The sequence below is a fragment of the Mus pahari genome, chromosome 1, assembly GCF_900095145.1.
Source record: "Mus pahari chromosome 1, PAHARI_EIJ_v1.1, whole genome shotgun sequence".
Taxonomy (NCBI): domain Eukaryota; kingdom Metazoa; phylum Chordata; class Mammalia; order Rodentia; family Muridae; genus Mus; species Mus pahari.
Window position 1 is genome coordinate 99672379 of NC_034590.1, and position 18811 is coordinate 99691189.

Genomic DNA, 18811 nt, shown 5'->3' on the forward strand with positions numbered 1-18811 from the left:
AACTGTTCGTTTTTGTAACTGGAAAAAAAAAATCTCAAAGCTTCATTTCTTAATACATCACAGGAAACTCACTACTCTATGGGATGATGTACTGCCTCTAGAATGGGTCATAGGGACTTGGGTACCACAGAGAATGGCCAAGATTTGCTTTAATCCCAGCAGGGTCCTTTAAAATGGGAAGGATAGAATTAAGTCCCTGTATTTATGTCTCCTCTGTCTCTACCAAGCAAATATACCAGGAAAGCTACCAGCAGGATAGAAGCTGACCTCTGGGCTGGTTACTGCCAGCCACACTCACAAATATGCTCATTTCTAGCTATCAAATACCAAGAAGGTCATTTCCTTCTCATAAAAGAAGGAGTTGCAGGGCTGAATGGGTGGATAGCTCTGTTGATCTAGAACCTTCTGCGTAAGCTTGCGGTCCTGAGTTCAATTCTCTAGACTATGTATTTAAAAAGCAAGGTGGGACAGCACATGGCTGAAACCTAAACTGGAAAAATGGAGAAGGGAGGTCCTTGGAACTCACAGGCTAGCCTAGACGAATCTGTGAGTTCCAGGTTCAGTGGGAGTCCCTGCCTAAAAGGAGAAATAATAAAGTTGAGGGTGACTAAGAGCATCTGCCTCTAGCTTCCACACGTGCGCATGTGCACACCTGTGTGCTTACACATGTCTGTTCGGGTGTGTGCATATGAATGCAGGTCTTGAAGGCCAGAGGAGGGTACTGGATCCCCTGAGTACCCATCATGAGTCCTAGGAACTGAACTTGGGTCCTCTGTAAGAGCAAAACACTCTTTTTGCCACCAAGCTCTCTCTCCAGCCCCAGGGAAGGAATTTTAGTTATCAGTTCATTCCCTGCTTTGGTCTTTCCAATTTTGCACTCACAAACATGCTTTTACGTATGTATGCATGCATGTGCACGTGTGAGCGTGTGCGTGCATGGACAGTGTAACCTTCCTTGGAAACAGAAGTACTACAAAATCTCTAAGGTTCTGAGCCAGATCTATGGAATTTCATTGCAAGCCTTTTTTTATTAGCCATACTTGTTTCTAATAAACCATCTCACATGCAAACACTACAGACGTCATAACACTGCCCATGAACAAGGAGTGCTTTCAGAACACAGCATCTCCCGCACCAGCCTTGGACAGAGAATCTGCTGCGGGGGTAACACTGGCAGGGCCTGGTCCAGAGCTTGCACTCTTGTTTTCCTTGTGGTCAAAGGACTGCTGAGCTCCGGTTATTAAGTTATTCCAAGCTATCCGGACTATTTTCACCCAAAGGGAAAAAGGAGACCTTTGCAATGGTTCAGTGTTACTGCGTTTGCAAATTAAGGCATACTGAACAGCATTACAGCTCGCAGTCTTGAATTCATCTTTTCAAATTTTCTCACCTTATACAAAACAACCTCCAAACTACCTGCTCTGCCCTCTCGGCTCTTTCTCACTTTGGGCAGAAAAACTGCAAGTACAGTTGCTGTGTAATAGAAACCTTACACCATCTTCCAAAACTTCTTACAGCTGCGCTCAGTATAAAATGAAACCTCAGAGAATGTTATTTAAAATGTTTTTAAAAAGTCAGTAGGCCTCATGTTTCATTTCTCCACATCAGGCTTTGATTTCCTTTGCAACCTTAGTCTCTGCCCTTCAACAAGTTGAAGAATGAGGCCTGAAACGTCTTGGAAGAGGCCCCAGGATGCCAGCATCTGCCACCTTGTCTTCAGCCATTGATCTGGTGTCAACAGACCCTGAACAACAGTTATTGGCCTGGCAGGGCTGGGGGTGCAGCACCCATGACCGCAGCACCTCAGCACTCAGAACCCCAAGAAAAGAGGAATAGAAGTTCAATGTCAACATGGTCTATATAGTGAGACCTTGTCATGGGGAGCAGGGTCAGGGTGGAGGTGGTGGGGGGTGGATACAAAAAGCAACCACCAGGAAGTTGGTGGAAGTGCATGGAAAACTCCTGGAAAGCTGGGGGGCAAGTAAATCAGATGCTGGTGAGGTGATGCTGGCACAGGGGGCCCCCCGTACAGCCTTCCCAGTGGGTACAGGAGAAGAGGATGAGGCCCCAGAACGACTGTCCTCCAAAAAGCTCCCCTGAACCTCATCTAGCCCCAGGCACATCAAAGCTCACAGGTCTGAAGCTTCTCACAGCTTCTCACAGCACACTGAAGTAAAGAGATTAGGCCTGTGAATTATTTCTGGATGAGAGACTGAAGCCCACTGCTGGCTCAGCTCCTCTACGTGACAACAAAAATCCCATCTCCTCCAGCAGGCAGGATTTACAGAGAGGCAAGCTTCTCTTATAGCATGGTGCACCCTCGGATATTATAGAAAACACATTTTTCCTTTTCCAGGGAAATGAGTGAAATAAATACGAGGAAGGGGCTAAGCCCACAGACAGCTTACCTCTGCTTCAGCACTGCGATTTGAAAATGGTTACAATTTGGACTGGACGTAGAGGCTGCTGATCCGTGAACCCAAAAGGCGGGGAAGGAAGGGGGAGGGGCTTTCAAATAGCCTTTTGAGGCCCCTGTGTGAATTTCAAATTAAGACACAGTGGAAAAGCAGTCCAAAGGGTGGGGCCGTGGCCAATGGGACAGTTGGCCCGCAGCTCTGGAATGAGGTTCCTTTGAATAAATGCTGAGTAAATACAGCCTGAAGTGCTTTTTTAAAAAAAAAAATGCCCTCCCACCTCTCTCTCTCTCTCTCTCTCTCTCTCTCTCTCTCTCTCCAAGTGTCTACTCCACCACAGCAGAAAGCCCAGCTGCTGAGAGACTTCATAGATACATTAGCTCTCCAGCCTTGCACTGTAGCTGGGAGCCAAGACTGAGCCAAAGAGGGGAAGAGGGACAAGAGCTCGCTTCATTCCAAGGTTATTATGGAGCTGGGGGGAGGGGGGAGGGAAAGGGGAAATACCTGAGTGACGGAGACTAAGCCTTTGTTAATTGACCACTGGAACTTTATAACATGTCAGGACTCCTCTGGACATAATACATAATGGGTTTGCATAAGATAGACCTACAACTTTTGCTGTGACTTAGCAGTAGTCTCTGGCCTACAGATGCCGGTAACCAGGTATCTCAGGGATCAAAGGACCGGACTCTTGAATCACACCTATAAATTAATCAAGCCAAGGGCCCTGGTTTCCAGCGTGCCTCCGTCTCCTGAGTTTTTCTTCTCAAAAGTTAAGCAGCAATTACCACTCCTTGCCCCGCTCCCAAAATCTGAAAGCTACTTTCTCTGGCAGCGAGACTGAAGCCGTGCCGAGTTCCCAGGAAGGCCCTGGAAGCAGCCAATGTCCTCTTGGACAACCCATTCACTGAAGGATAACCTCGCCTGCTCTATCCTTAAATTGAAATCAAAATTTAATTGCCCTTCTTCCAAAATGGTGGTTTCTTAGCAACTGCAATGGGCTGAATAGAAAGAACATTCTGCGATTTGCAAGACAAGTAAAACAAGAGAGAAGTCTTCTCTCTCTCTCTCTCTCTCTCTCTCTCTCTCTCTCTCTCTCTCTCTCTCTCTCTCTCTCTCTCAAGCCAGCCTGACTTTTCTCTCAACAAGAACACACTAAACCAGTTGGTGAGGCATGGCTATTAGGGGAGGCAGCCATCAAAGCCACTGATGTTCAGGGCCCAATAACCTGCTAAAGGCCTCATCCTCATTACGATCAGCAGAATGAGTTCATTGCCCTGTCAGAACTCTGCGGACATACTCACACCAGCCTGGCTCAAGCCAGTTGGATTCTGAGTATTGTTTCGTTTCCCCTAACCTTTTCCCAACCTCTAGATATGGGCACAAAGGACAGTCAGAACTGAAAGTGATCAGTAGAGAAAGCAGAGCAGGGATCAGGGGAGCACTATACCTTCGGAAGGACTGTTGGTGCCCCTACGAGGATATCAGCGCTTAGTCAGACTTATTTTTGTTATTTTTTTTTTTAATAATGCGTGTTAGGGAGGTGCGGAGGATATGCACTTAAGAGCTCAGAGACACTAGAACCTCCAGAGCTGGGGTTCCAGGCAGCTGGGAGCCACCTGATATGGGTGCTAGGAACCAAACTGGGGTCCTCTGCAAGAAGAGCATGCACTTTTAACCACTGAGCAGTGGTTACCGTCTTCCGGTCTTCTGATCTTCACTCCAGTTGCAGCGGGTAGCCATCCTTCCTGTTGGAACATCTGCCTATGCAAAGTCTTGCAGAATCAGGCTGGGGCTCTGGCTGCCTCCAACCAACCCCACCCCAGACCCTCTCCCACACCTTTGCAGAGTCTGACATGCAAGGTTGTTTAGGAAGAGATGAGTGTCTCTCTTCCAGTGCCCAAGTCCCAAGATGACTTATGAAGGGTGCACCGTGTAGAATGCTCAAAGCAAAACAGCACTAATTCCTTTGTGCTTGCTCACTGGCGTGGACAGACAGAGCAAAGGGCTGGCCCAGCTCAGGCCTGGGAAGACCCAAACATGTGGAAGCAAAATACCCTAATGAATGTCACAGAGGATGACTGGGTTGGAATTGAGCTCCTTCTACCTGCTGGGTTGTCAATTTAGATCTTCTTAGGCAAATTATAGGAGCTGAGCCTGGTGTCATTTATACCCCAAATGTTTAAGACACCCTCGAGCTCTGTGGCTTCAGGGGTACGACAGCACTGTCAACTCTTCTGTCAGGTTTTGAGTGTGTTAAATATCACTAAACCAGATCTTCAAAAACAGTTTAAAATGGCCAGGTTTATGTAGCCCAGGCTGGCTTCAAACTGGCCATAAGGATGAGCATTAAGATTTCTGATCCTTCTGTCTCCTCCTGGGATTACAGGTGTATACTGGCACATCCAGTTTCTGTGGTACTGGGGGTGAAACCTGGGGCTTCATGTATATAAGGCAAGCAGTTTACATCTGAGCTACATCTCCAGCCCAACCATAGCTTTGTTTTTGTTTTTTTTTTGGGGGGGGGGGCTTGTTTTGTTTTGTTTTGTTTTTAAGGAGACACAGGAAATGTGACAATATTGTTGAATCAATGTGATTTGTTCCTGGGATCGTAACAAACCCACCCTCTTAGTGAAGTGTACTACTTTGTTCCGTTTACTAAATGACAGTTGTTCTTTCAATATCAAGTCTACACAAGGTCCCTGCCACACTGGCCATTGGATGCTGATGTCAATTCAGACGTCAGATGTCCACAATCTCCCTCCTGAGGAGCAGAGGTAAACACAGCTGAGATCCACCCCACTGGGCAGGACACCATACAGCCCAGCACCCCACTAGCCTAAGAGGAGCAGCACAATTCAGGAATGTGTGATTTTAGCTGGTGTGTGCAGTGCCTGGCTGCCCTCACAGGAAAAATGTGCTGGACAAGGTTTTGTTCTTTTTAAATTGCTCAGGCATTAAACACATCCTCTTGTCAGAGAGGCTGAATTCCAGATTAGACTCTATCTTTTCTCATGTGATTTGCAAAGAAACAAAATGGGAATCACTGGAAAACCCCCAAAGCCAAAATTTCAGGCCGTGTGGGTTTCAAATGCTATGCAAATATCTATCAGAAAGGATCAAGCTAGCCTATTTTTAGAAATACGTCCTAGAAGGATACTCACACAGGTGCCCAATAAATAGATGTACACCAAGCTTGTCATGGCCATGTTGTAATGGAAAAAGAGGGTATAGCCTAAATATGATGACATACTATGGCTCTGTCAGCAGCATATGGGCCACAAGCATGAACTGAAATAGACCGGTATGTGTAGACACAAGGACAACTTGGCTCTCATTATCAACTTTCACCATTTAAAAAAGCCTTCCTTAGAGGAAGTCGGGAAAGCTTCATGCTGATCCCTCAGATGCCTCGGTTTGCTCCTGGGGTGGATCAAGCAGAAGGAAAAGCTCTCAGCACATCTGAGCAAACAAGAAATGTCTCCCTCAGGTACAACAACACAAGAAGCTAAAGGATCAACTGTTTGTTTTCCTAGAGCCAAAATGGGGGATGCACAAGACTACTTGTAGCTCACAGTGCACTCAAGTAGCAGAAAGGCTCAGAATCATCACCCAGATCCCAAACACTGCACCAACGAGACAGAGCTCACCCTCACAACATAACAACAAAACACAACAACACCACACCACACCACACCACAACAACACAACACAACACAACACCACACCACACCACACCACGGACGATGTTCTAACCTCTCCCTCCAAATCAGGACAGGGACTTCCTCACTGCCTCCTCTTTCTTCACAGAAGAACAGAACACCATCCCCATGTGACAACATCAATGTCCTTGGTCACCTCCTCCCACAGCCTCCTGTTCTGGACCTGCTATATAAAACCTACACTAGTAAAACAACCTTCCAAATCAAACCTCCTATGTTAGCAGCACACCCTGGCCACAATCTCCCTTCTCCTTGTCTGTGGACATAAAAAGCAAACAGGAAGATGATGAACTCAATCACAGCAGCAGGGTGTTCTGAAGGGAAGGGAGTCTATGAGCAAAACCTTACACGTATCTCTTACCAGGGGAAGAAGACGGTGTCACGGCCATACTCACTCCTGAGAAGAGCTGGTATCAGACGCTTATTAGGCATTACCTGGCCCTTTAGTTCAAAAAGGCCGATGCTAATCAAGATGTATAAATACATGTATTTAAAAACTCTGTAGTTTTTCTGTTTCAGAATTTGAAATATGCTAAGATGCCCTAAACTCAAGTATAAATTACGCATGAACTAGTTTCTCTGCTACAGGGTAAATGCGTTTTATCTAAAATGCTTGGGGCCAGAAGTGCTTCAAGTTAGAGCATTTCTTGGATGTCTGCTTCACTGGTTGACCATCTGTAATTCTAAAACCCTGAAATCCTGAATTCTCCTAAATCTGAAACGTGTAACATGACAATCCTTGACTGACAATACAATAAATCAGAGAATTAAGAAGTTTTGGAGACTGGATTTGCAGATTAGCCATGAACAACCCAAGGGGCCCATTACTGCACACTGTTGCTGCAATCCACGAACACATCCTCAAGCTAAGCTTGCTCCCAGGTTTCGTGCGGCTAAGTAGCTTTCTATCTACCTGCTCCCATCTGCACTTTCTATGCACAGTCCCAGGAAAAGACCATCTTCACACACAGAACTGTAGGGCATTAACCTGACCGAGACACTTCTACATCCTCCCGAGCTCCCATCACAGAGTCCGTGCCAAAGATCAGACAGCCAACCAAACATTAGCCCTCTTTGTCGGTCACCTTTCCCAGCACTCTTGCCAGAACTGAGGGGAATCAATAACTTTCCTTCCTCAACTGTAGGTCAAAGGGCTTCTGAAAGTCCTCAGGAACAGAGCAAAAAATAGACTATTAACCAAGCACTGAGAGATCCCCACCAGGTTGGTGCCTACAAGCCGCCATCTGTGAGGGCTAACTTCTTCCCAGGAAGCATTCCTTTGCCAGGCAGCGCCTTTGAAGCAGCTGACCGCCCGCCCGCCTACCAGTCTTTGCCCCTGGAAGCCCTGTGGTAAGGCAGGAATGTGGAGCCTCTCTGGAGCAATGAAATCTCATTAACCGGCTTTGACCCCAGGGAGTTTTGAAATCCCTATCAATAAAGTACTAAGCCTCAGCACCCCTGTAATGAGGACGAGGCTGAGTGTGTGTCTCAGCCTGGAGACCGGTGAAGAAGCACAGGATAAGCGTGCGGATCGCCCGGTACTGTGATTCAGAGCCCTGTTCTCGTGGCAACTCTTTCTTGGCTGGGTACAACAAACAAAGCAGGTTGTCGCCCATCGTGGCTTGAATCAGGAATGGTCCCCAGAGGCTCCAGTTTTGAATGCTTGAATCTCAGTTGGTGGCACTACTTTGCGGCTAGAAAGGGCCTTTAGGAGTTGTGGCCTGGCTGCCAAAAGTAAGTCCCTGAGAGTGGGTCTTTGGAAGGTAGGCTTGGCCACAGATCAACCGGGGACATCTTTCCTACACAATGCTACTCTGGGACTAGGGTTCTGTGTTCTTTCACAAAGGCTCTCCCTGTGAACTATCACCTGCGGCACAACCTTAACCCTCAGCTCATCCACAGTGGAGGGGCTAACTACCTCCTTCCGGCTAGGATTCCTAAGTCCAGGGCTGGCAGAGAGAGACAGCTCTAGCATGGTGTCAAGCTACAACAAGAAATGGGATAGTGTCCGCTGGCAGCAAGATCAGAAATGCAGAGAGATCTAGGTGAGACCTGGAGCCTAGGAAACCACTGGAAGGCCTCCGAGGGTCCCCGTGCTGAAACCTGGCTGGTGCCGGAGGAACGCAAGGCTTACAAGCAAGAATGGAAGGAAAATCAGTAACCAGTGTTAAAACCTCTAGATCTTGGTTAGGAGTCATTTAAATTCTGTCTCTAGATCCCCCTGTCACATCAAGCTCTAAGAAGCCAATGAGATGGAAACTAAGACCAATAAGGTCTTTATCAGCAGAAATCAAGGAGATCCTAGTAGTGGAAGTTTCTATAATGAACTCAATGGCTAAGTGATTCACTATCAAACATCCTATCACCACATCTTTATTTTGATCCATATAGCCCAGGCTGGCCCCAGACTTACTCTGTAGCCAAAGATAACTGTGGACTTCTAATCCTCTCCACAATAACTAAGATTACAGATATGCCATACTACACTTGGTTAAATGCAATGCGGGGGGGGGGGGTCAGACATAGGACTTCATTATGTATTCCAGGCAAACTCTCTACCAACTGAGCCACACCCCTGTCCCGGCCCCTACTATGGCATCAAGGACTTGAACACTATTCCAGATCCCAAGTTAGATAGTCAGGCTCCTCCAATCCCTTCCTCACTGCTACGAGATCACACTGAAGCCTCTGTCATTCCAGCTTCCAAGTAGCAAACCGATGCTTTGTGCAATTTCTTCCTCTCACTGGAGACTGCCAGAGGCTCCAGGCTAGGGGTCAGCCACACAGCAGGGCTGAACAGTCTGTGCCTAGAAGAAGCAAGACTTCATTCTTCTTAAACCCACACTTGAGGTACTCGGCCCATGCTGCCAGGCTGTGTCGCATCACGTCTAGAGCCGAGCTGAGGAGGATTTGTGTCAAGGGCTAGCCAACAGTGTCTTTCTGGCCTGCCAGTGACAAGCCAGGGCAGGACTGGTGGTACAGGCTGAGCCACCTCCACCCTGCCGGAAGTGAAGGACACCAAATGGCAGCCCTAACCATCCAACACCCGGGGTGGAAGATGAGGTTCCAGAGAATGAAGTATAGCGGTTAGCAAGAAAAAAAGGCTCATAATTCTAGAGCTGAAGGGGTTACATGAGTGAAGAAGGATACTAACCCCTCACTTCTTCATATATATACATGTATGTATACATACATACATGTATGTATACATGTATGCATGTATGTATCCTTGCATGTGGGGGGGGGGTCCAAGTGTGTATGTATGGCAGTCTGAGGTTCATATCAGGAATTTCCTTGATTATTTTTCTACCCTATTCTTTGTGGCAGGGTCTTTCTGACTGGGAGCTCCCCGACATAACCCATCTCACTAGCTAGCTTACTCTCGGGGTCCTGTCTCCGCCCTCCAGGGCTGGAATTGCCATGTTGACCCAGCATGTACCTGGGTTCTGAGGTTCCAAACTCCTGTCCTCTAGTTCTTAGGTGCATTTGCTTGGCAAGTGTGTTCTCTCCCCCTTGCCTGAAACTACTCTTCTGAAGTAGGTCTGAGGTGCCTCCAGGAGTGTCTTCTCCAAGTCCTTGTACAGATCACTGACCCCTGCTGGGCCCAGGTCTCCTCAGCCTTGAGATGGAGTGAGGGATGGAAGGAGGCTCTGTGATCCTCTGCAAGCCAAGCAACCAAACCAGTCTAAGATGATAGCATTACCCAAAGATGCCAAGTCAGCAGGAAAGAGAACTTCACCCACTGGTCCCCAGATGGCACTCAGTTTGCCTAATTAAGACTTGTGGGACTCAGGAGATGGCTCAGTCAGTAAAACACCGGCTTTTCAAGTATGAGAATCTGGGTTGGGTTCCCCCAAACCCATGTAAAACATCTGAGCAGAATGATGTATGCTTGCAATCCCAGAGCTGAGAAGGCACAGACGCATTGACCAGGCAGCCTAGCCTAATTGTTCAGCTCAAGGTCGCAGTGACAGATCTTGTGAAGAGGAGGAGGAGGAGGAGGAGGAGGGAAGAGGAGGAGGAGGAGGAGGAGGAGGACTGAAAGACTCCTATGAACTAGCACAGAAGTTGACCTCTAGCATCCACACACTCCTAGACACATAAACACACACACACAAATGCATACAGACACACTTCTTCCGGTTGAGACTACCAAAAGTTATTAAAGAGTAATCCGCGTGGGGACACTTGTTACAGCAGTTTTACGGCATCAACACGGCCATCAAACCAGTAAGACAAACATCTTCTTTCCAGTGTTGCAGGTTCAGAAAAGCCTGACAGCTCTCCTGGTGCCCAGATGTTTCTGACATTAGGCTGGCCACTCTTATCATTGCACCAAGTCATATTTGTTCCTAACATGCCTCAGTTCTTGGGTCAGACCCAAGAGATGCTGAAAAGAGTTAATGACTCCTAGGCGCCTGTTGGAGGTGGTGGGCCATCCCTCAGATTAAGGGCTTCGGCATCCCCACTGAGCAAACCCAGTGAAGACACACTGCCTCCTGCAGCCATTTACCTGGCAGGCTGTTTTATTATTGCCACAATCACCAAGGCCTGGAGCTTCGTGCTAATTTTCCTTTGCTGTAAATGGCTGCAAAGTAATGGTGCCAATTTTAATGAGGTTGGAGCGATCCCCTCACACACAACAATGACCCGCTGTTTTATTCCAGGACACAAGAGCATCACTTAAATCATATAGCTTCACGGCTTTTACATGGGAGTGCAGGAGTGGAGTGTTCAGTCTTGATGCTTCCTACCAACACCTGAGCCACAGACGGAGCTAGCACAGAGGCAGTGCAGCAAGAGCCAGGCCTTCCATTCATTGGCAACCGTTTCTAGTTTTCTGTGAAGTACAGCGGCAACTGAGACCCTGTTACCACACAGCAAAGTAGAGCATTTGGGCTCCAGGGCCACCAGGAGTTTGTTGCCTACGCCTGAATCTTTTCTGTTTCCACTTGCCAAGATGTTCAGAGTGACTGCCAGCCCTGTAAGTCTCTATGAGACTTTTCGGCTGACTCACTTCTCATTTTATTAGAAGCTCTCCAAAGCACGAAGAGGTTTTCAGAGAGAGAGAGAGAGAGAGAGAGAGGAAATTTCACACCTCCAACTTTACTGAAAATGTCTTATATTCCACTGACTTTTGACTATTTATAAAGAAAGCTCAAGACTTAGAAAAAAAAATCACTGGAGTTGCGCTTTGATGGATATTCCCAACCAGCATTGTGTCATTATTGGCCCGGGTTGAGCTGGGCGATCTCCCAAACTTGTGACATAATCAGGCCTCTCTCTGCATTACTCCATACACTCCACGCTCCCTCCACATCACACCACTGAATCATATGCTCTTTTCAGCAAGACTGATTGCCAGCGGATTAACATTAGACAGCCCAGTTCCATTATTCAGCAGGCCCATTCAAATCCCAGCCCTAAACTCTGAGAGAGACTTCAGAGCTTTCACAGGGATGAGCTGCCAGAGAGCTCAAAGGGGAGGTGGGGCAGGGGGGCTTTTGAATGTTTAACACAACAACTCAAGCTAAAACCTGCTGTAAGCAAGACCCTGGGGCGACAGCGGCCCTGCCTTGACTCCTCAATTCTTGGAATGGCCCCAACCATGAATAAATTGTAGACCTGTGTTAGGCTTCAATCCCAAAGGACTCCTACAGAACAATTATTTTTTTCCATAATAAATTACTTAATTTTAAATTTAAGTATTCAGAACTTTTAGCCCCAAATCTGGCATTCTTAATGCAAACAATGCATGTCAGATTTTGTCCCTGCAGCCTGAAGTAAATCCCAAGTCATGTGCTCTTTGATGAACGGATTTAGAGCCATTTGTGACAAAAGAAATCCTCTCACACGTCACTCCTCTGTGTGTGTGTTTACTAAAATATCTGAGTCTAGCATACCACAAATGTCTCTATAGGAAACAGGACCAGAGTCAGGCCTGGTGATGCAGGTCTGGTGATGCAGGTCTTTAGAGGAGCTACCAGTCAGGATGCTGAGGCAGAAAGAAAACCGAAACGTGGACCTGAGCCTGAGCAACTTAACAAGATCTCATCTCAACTGATAATATACATATTTTCAAAAATGGCTGGAAGATGGCTCAATGATAGAGTGGTTGCCTAAAGTCAGCCCTCAGTATTTGAGGATGGGGAAGTGGGGGACACAAACCAGGTATGCGGGCAGGTGGGCCAGGAGTGTTCAAGATCATCCTCAACTAAACCACAAGTTCAAGGCTAGCCTGAACTACATAAGAAAGACTCTATTTCAAAAAAAAATTTTTTTTAAATAAATAAATAAAAAGTAACAAATAAAAGAAGGCTCTGATACTCTTATATGAATAGTTATAGAATAAATATTACACAGTGCCCTATCAAATTTCACACTAAGGCTCCTGAATAACTCATACTCTTGACATTGAATGTTTATACCCATACGTAAGATAAGACTACATGCTACGCTTTGAAAGGCAGTTTTGTGAGTGTAACCTCACTTAACCAGACAGTAAAATGTTTAACTTTTAGCTAACCTAAATCTTCAATTCAACAAATCTTTGTGGTTTGGTTAATCCAGTTTTTATTGGTTCTTGGGTAATTCAAGATTTTGCAGAATTTCCCTTCAAACAGTTTACATCTTATGAAAGAGACAGAAATATCCATAAGTAAGAGAATACCCAGGGCCATGCATGCAGACGAAATGATGTAGCAGAGTCTGTGTTTACAGTGGGTGGAACTGTTTGTGTCACCTTGTCACCCGGGAGAAAACAAAATGGATTGACTCCTCAGTCATCAATCTGCACACATAAGAGTAACCCAAAGAAATGACCAAGGAGAGAGAAGCCAAGTGTCACTGTGACTGACAAGTCAGAGCACAGAAAGCTCCTACAGAAAAAGATCTGAACCCACCAATTCTGTGGCATGGAGGAGCCCCAGCTGTAGACTCCTGTCAGTAACAGTGGGGCAAACACTATCAACTTGACAGGACCTAGAATCACCTAGAAGACACCCCTCTGGGCAAGTTTGTACAGGAGTTAATAAAGTTACTAAAGGCGGAAAGACCCACCCCAAAAGTGGGTGCCCTATTAAGTATACTATACAAGAAGAGAAAGGTGAACGGGTGGATGCATCTGTTTCCTGACCGCAGATTCAGTGCGACCAGACGCCTTGCCCACTATGATGAACTCAAACAGGGAACCCAAATGAAACCTTCCTTCCATAAGTTGCTTTTGTTAAGTATTCTGTGCAACAATGAGAAAAGTGACTTATGTAGCAACCAATCAAATCTCATTAGTCGTCATGATACAAACTCATGATAACCACTAAAACTTGGGGGGAAAAAAATGTCCCATTCTGGAACTACAGGCTGTATAACCTTAAGGTGGGAAATGAAAATGATCTGCTTATGTGTACACTGTGACAAAAACCTATTTGTGAGTCTCAAACATAGGGGGTTCCCTTTGCTCAAAGAAATGTCTTCCAGGAATAAGCACTGAGCTACCTAAGGACCATTTCTGACATTGACTTTTTTCTTCCAGCCAGACACAGACTCAATCATTAAATTAACAGTTTCTTTACTCTTGGTGTGATAAGTTGCTCTTCTTTAAACAATGTTGCTTTTCTTTTAAAAACAAAATTTCCCAGGGCTGGAAAGGTGGTTCAGCAGCTAAGAGCACACATTGTTCTTCCAGAGGACCTGAGTTCTGTTCCCAACATCCACATTGGTGGTACACAACTTCCTAGAACTCTTGCTCCAGGAAATCCAGCGCCCTCTTCTGTCCACTAAAAGCACCTGCACTCACTTGCACATATCTACATAGATACACACAAACATAATTAAAATTTCCCTGTATGTACCAAGAATATTCAAAGTAATCTTAGCTTCCAAAATGAAATATTTTATACCACATGCACCTGACAAAAAAAATAATGCTTAGGAACCAAGAATATCTCCCCCAAGCCCATAAAACCTGGCTACCCAGGAAACAGAACACAGTCACATAACAGACAAGACCTTCTCAGATGACATCTTATGGATACAAAAAGAAGACAAGCCAATCCTCGTTAAGTGTAAGGAAAAAATAACCTCGCTGCTATGGTTTGAAAGGAGTCAAGCCAGAAGGCAAACTCACCAACAACATCGAGGTGGTAGGTGTGGTTGATGGACCCGTATTCATTCTCCACCAGGCAGGTGTAATTGCCTTTGTCTGATGGGACCACGCTTTCCATAATAAGGCTCCAGTGCTGGTTTCGTACCTGAAAGAGTCAAAGAAAAGACGGCTCCTTATCACAGAGTAAGCACCAGATACTTGCAGTATGAATGAAATTGGCTGGATCTGAGTTGAGCTCATGGACAGAACAGGTTCAGTATGCACATGGCCTGGGTTCAGATGCCCAGGAAGTTGGTGGAAGCAGAGAATGGAGAGGATTTGTAAACTGCCCTACAGTTAATATTCAGAAAACTTTCGCTAGGCAGGCTGGTATTCAGGAGCCAGTGAACGTGTGTCCTTGTCTTAGATTTCAGGTTCCATTAGGAGAACCTACATGGCCAAGAAGTCCAGTCAGTAAGCCTCATGATGTCATACCTCACTGAGAGGTGGCCATCCTCCCACTGGGAGCCTGCAGTCCCCATACCACCATGTGATCACCTAGAGCCAACACTGGTGATCACTGGCTGTGTGCCACGCCTTCTGCCTTAGCTAATTTATTTCCCCCAAGAAGCCCTTGGATCAGATCTATTATTGTTCTTAAGGCTGTTTGTTTCATTCTCTGGGCCCCCCAGATATGTGGACAGTATGTTTCCACTGGGACCAGGGATCTACCCCCTCCTCCCCACATGGGGAGATAAATAAATGGCACATGTTCCTGGTATTCCCAGAATTCCAGACATGGGAGCAAGGACTCCAAGTTGCATATCTGTTTGTTTGTAAATGTCTTGAGACTTTCCAAAGATAAGAAGTGCACGTAAAACTAGGCTATTATGACTCGCACCCACAGCTTGTCAGCTCACATGAGGTTCTAATGTTCTCATCTTGTGAGAACCTAAACTAGGCAGTGGGGAAAGGCACTTCAGAGCCATGCCCTTCTAAAGAACAGAGGGCGGGGCAGCTGTCCCAGGATGCACCTGAGAACAAGAGCAATGGTATGCCATGGCTGTAACTGCCGAATGGAGCTTCTGCTATTGAGCACAGAGCCAAATCACTGTTCTCCATTAGGATGCCACATGGTAGCCCTGGGGTGAGGGCTGGGTCCCTCTTAACAGCACAAGCAGAGGGTTAGAAATGGGGCAGGGCAGGTGCCTTGCTTAGATGCCACTGACCCCGGCCCTTGCACAATCATGGAGTTGCCTCAGAGTCCAGCACAGGAAGGTGATAAAGGAACCCTGACTCACAAGCCAGAGAGGTGGGGAGAAGGGATGAATCTGAGGGCTTCAGACTGGTGACAGAGAAGGTCTGTGTTCTACTCAAAAGACTCACACTAGTCCCCTTGCAGGACCTGCAAGACCACCTGAGAGAAAGCCAGGTGGCCCCTTACCAGGTAAAAGCTCCCTACATCATTCGATATGAGTGCCCTGATTGGGGAAGGCATGCCAATCCCATAGTCTTACGGGAACCTATCGAATTCCAGTCCCAGGGTGCTACTTGGAGATGCCTCTTTGAGGGGTGGAAGAGGCAGTGACCGGCTGACTCTTCTGCAGAATTCAAGGCAGACAGGGACACAAGGGTACCCTCTGTGTCCCGGGCTTTCAGAAGGATCAGAACTGGTTCTCTCCCTGCCAGTCATGTGGAAGGTAGTTTAGGGATGCAGCCACAAGCTCCAGAGTCCACGCTTCATAATCCAGCCCTGAGCCCTGCTGTAAATATTCAGTTCTTTGAGCCCCCACTCAGATGTCATGCCTGTGAGCCTTTAATCATGGCAGCGCCTCACTCTGGGCCCCATCCAAACTGTCAATGTCTTTCTTGTGCCTGGATTCAGACTCTGGCACATGACATATTCCAAATGGACTTGCCCACGAACTGCTAAGAGAGGTGACGTTGGCTGCCCAAGACATCAGATCTTGGCTTGGGGCAGCACAGCCTGGCAGCTGCCTTTTTGGATACCACCCCCACACCCCGTCTCAGAGCACATGATCAGCCAAGTGTTTCCTTGGGTCGACAGCAGCCTAAGAAAGATCCCTGGATACGAACTTCTTAGAGATACACTACAAATATCAATAAGTTAACATGGATACGATGTTTTTGCAACATGAAGCACATATACCAAAAAGTGGATATTTCTACCCTTTCTAGAACCCTGTTACTCAGTATTTCCAGCTTTCTAGAACCTTGTGACTCCATCAATAACCTCCCACATGCAGTGACATTGATATTTTCTCTCTGACACCTCTGCTGCCAACTGAATTCCTTGACACATCATGAGACCCAAATATCAAAGATATGGCATTTTCCAAAGGATACTCTTAGAAACTAAATGGCCAACAAAGAGACCTGGATACTTCTGTAGAGGAGAGCCTACTGTCCATTAGTGACTGCTTAAACAACTACAATAGCAACTCTGTAAGAAACAGCAACCATAGGCACCGAGTTTGGAAATGTATTAAATCAGTGTTTGCATACCAAGCTTCTGTGTGACCTGAAGGGACACCCTTTGCAGGAGCAGGCACCCTTGCAGAAAGCACATGGCATGCACTGTGCTTCTTCAGTGTGCTGAGTGTCTCGGAGCTGCAGGGCCACAAGTATTTTGTCATTCGGGTCAAGTGCGTGTACATTGGTTTTGCACATGGAATGTGACTACCTCCCCCCAAACCTGAGAAGCTGCTCGTCCGCATTAGCAATCAAGGGAATGCAAATCAAAACAATAATGAGATACTTGTTCAGCAGCTGATTAACAGAAATTAGGAAGATCGGTGTCACTAGAGAACACGGCAAGTGAATACAAGGGAACGCAGACACCAAAGGGGAACGGCGACACAAAACCAGAGAAACCAGTCTGAGGAATAAGGCGGTGGCACCCATTAAAACTAATGACACTTTTGCTTGTTGTTGCTGTTGTTTAACTGTGTAATGCTTCTTCTGGCTATCTTGTCCACAGAAAATAATCAGTCAGGCCAACCAGCAGGTTTGAGATTCAGAGGGAGACCTTGTCTCACTTAAATAAGGTAGAAAGTGGTTGGGGAAGACACTCGATGTCAGCCTCCGGCATCCAAACACATGTGTGTGCAGAGAAATCCACAGCCACATGACCAGAAAGAGAATGTCTCCACAGCCGTCCACTGGGTCCTAAATGCTGCTCTGGGGTATGTTCCTCTTCTAGGTCTCTAGCTGACCAAGAACAAAAGGCCAGGGACAGGAGAAGCCCTGCACCAAGCAACATTCCCGTAACTCGTTATTCTCATTCCTGCCCACAGCCAAATTTGTGTGGAATTCATCGTTATTTTCCAGCTGCCAAGGAAGAGAACTGGTGAGCGGAGCTCTAAAACTATGTTCACCAAGGTCTTTCTTGAAATAACATTTCAGTATTGAAACAAAGCAGACTGAAGCTAAGCCCCTGAGCTCTTTAACTTGGAGCACAAAAAAAAGCAGATTCCACAAATGTTCCACACCCCACCCATTCAAAGACAGAAGGCAGTCCAGACAGGTTTTCTTGTTGGTGTTGTTTTGTGGGGTTTTTTTTTGTTTGTTTTTTTTGTCTTTTCCAGTCTCCTTCTGCTATCTCAAACCTCTCTAAATGCCTTTGAAAGCCTTGGCTAGGCACAAATAACAACGGGGAATAAAGATTTAACTTATGCAGAATCAAAACATATCACCAGAAAGTCAAAGGTCAAAGGCCCCAAGTGTCACCTGGATGTTTGGCTTCCTCATTGCAAAACAACAAAATATTCAAAGATTTCCAAATACCCAGGTGTTCGCTAACAAGTAGAGTAAACATCCAGAAGCTGTACTCTGAGCCAGCTCGAAGGAGGTGTCCATGTGACAACAGATGCCCTGTGACTTTCCAGCAATACAAAGCCCTATAGACTGGGTTCAGAAAGGTAATCTATAAATACATCCATGGTTGAGAAGATATATGAAATTTCACGATTTCCTCCCAGAGCCCCATTTCCAGGATGCTCCTAAAGATGTCAAGCCCCTCCTTCTGAACGCACCTGTATACACGTCTCACACGTGTGTAGAGGGACTGGCATTTAGCTGCCTGTCATCAACCAGATGTGAAGGCAAACACTTGTTAATGCTTAAACCGGCATCGACGGGTAGCAGTTTGCTTTGCAGTGGGGTTGTCCAGAGAACTGTCCCATCAGACCTTCTACCACAGTGCTTCTCAACCTCTTTGTTTGTGACCTCTTTGGGGGTCAAACAACCCTTTCACAAGGGGGAGGTCACCTAAGACATTTGCTATGACTCACAACAGTAGCAAATTTACAGTTATGAAGTAGCAACAAAAAAAATGTTATGGTTGGGGGGTCACCACAACATGAGGAACTGTATTAGAGGGTTGCCCCTTTAGGAGGGTTGAGAGTCATTGATCTACAGCCACAGGTGGAAACGGAACATCTTTGCTCAGATCAGTAAAGAAGCCCTGACTCTGCAGAGGAGGTGTGCCTTACACCACCAAATGCAACCTTCAGGCAATGAAGGTGCCAACAAAATGGGTGGCAGCAGGGCATTCGGCACCTTCTGAACTC

At 46.4% G+C, this 18811-nt stretch overlaps 1 protein-coding gene across 13 annotated transcripts in view; it reads right to left on the bottom strand.

The window, feature by feature from the left end:
• Window positions 1-18811, bottom strand: part of Fgfr2 (fibroblast growth factor receptor 2) — a 103779-nt gene that overhangs the window by 41493 nt on the left and 43475 nt on the right. For all 13 annotated transcript variants that reach the window (XM_029533840.1, XM_029533770.1, XM_021204910.2 and 10 more), the window contains one exon: window positions 14262-14385. In XM_029533840.1, coding sequence (XP_029389700.1) covers window positions 14262-14385 — 124 coding nt within the window. The remainder of the gene's footprint in view (window positions 1-14261; window positions 14386-18811) is intronic.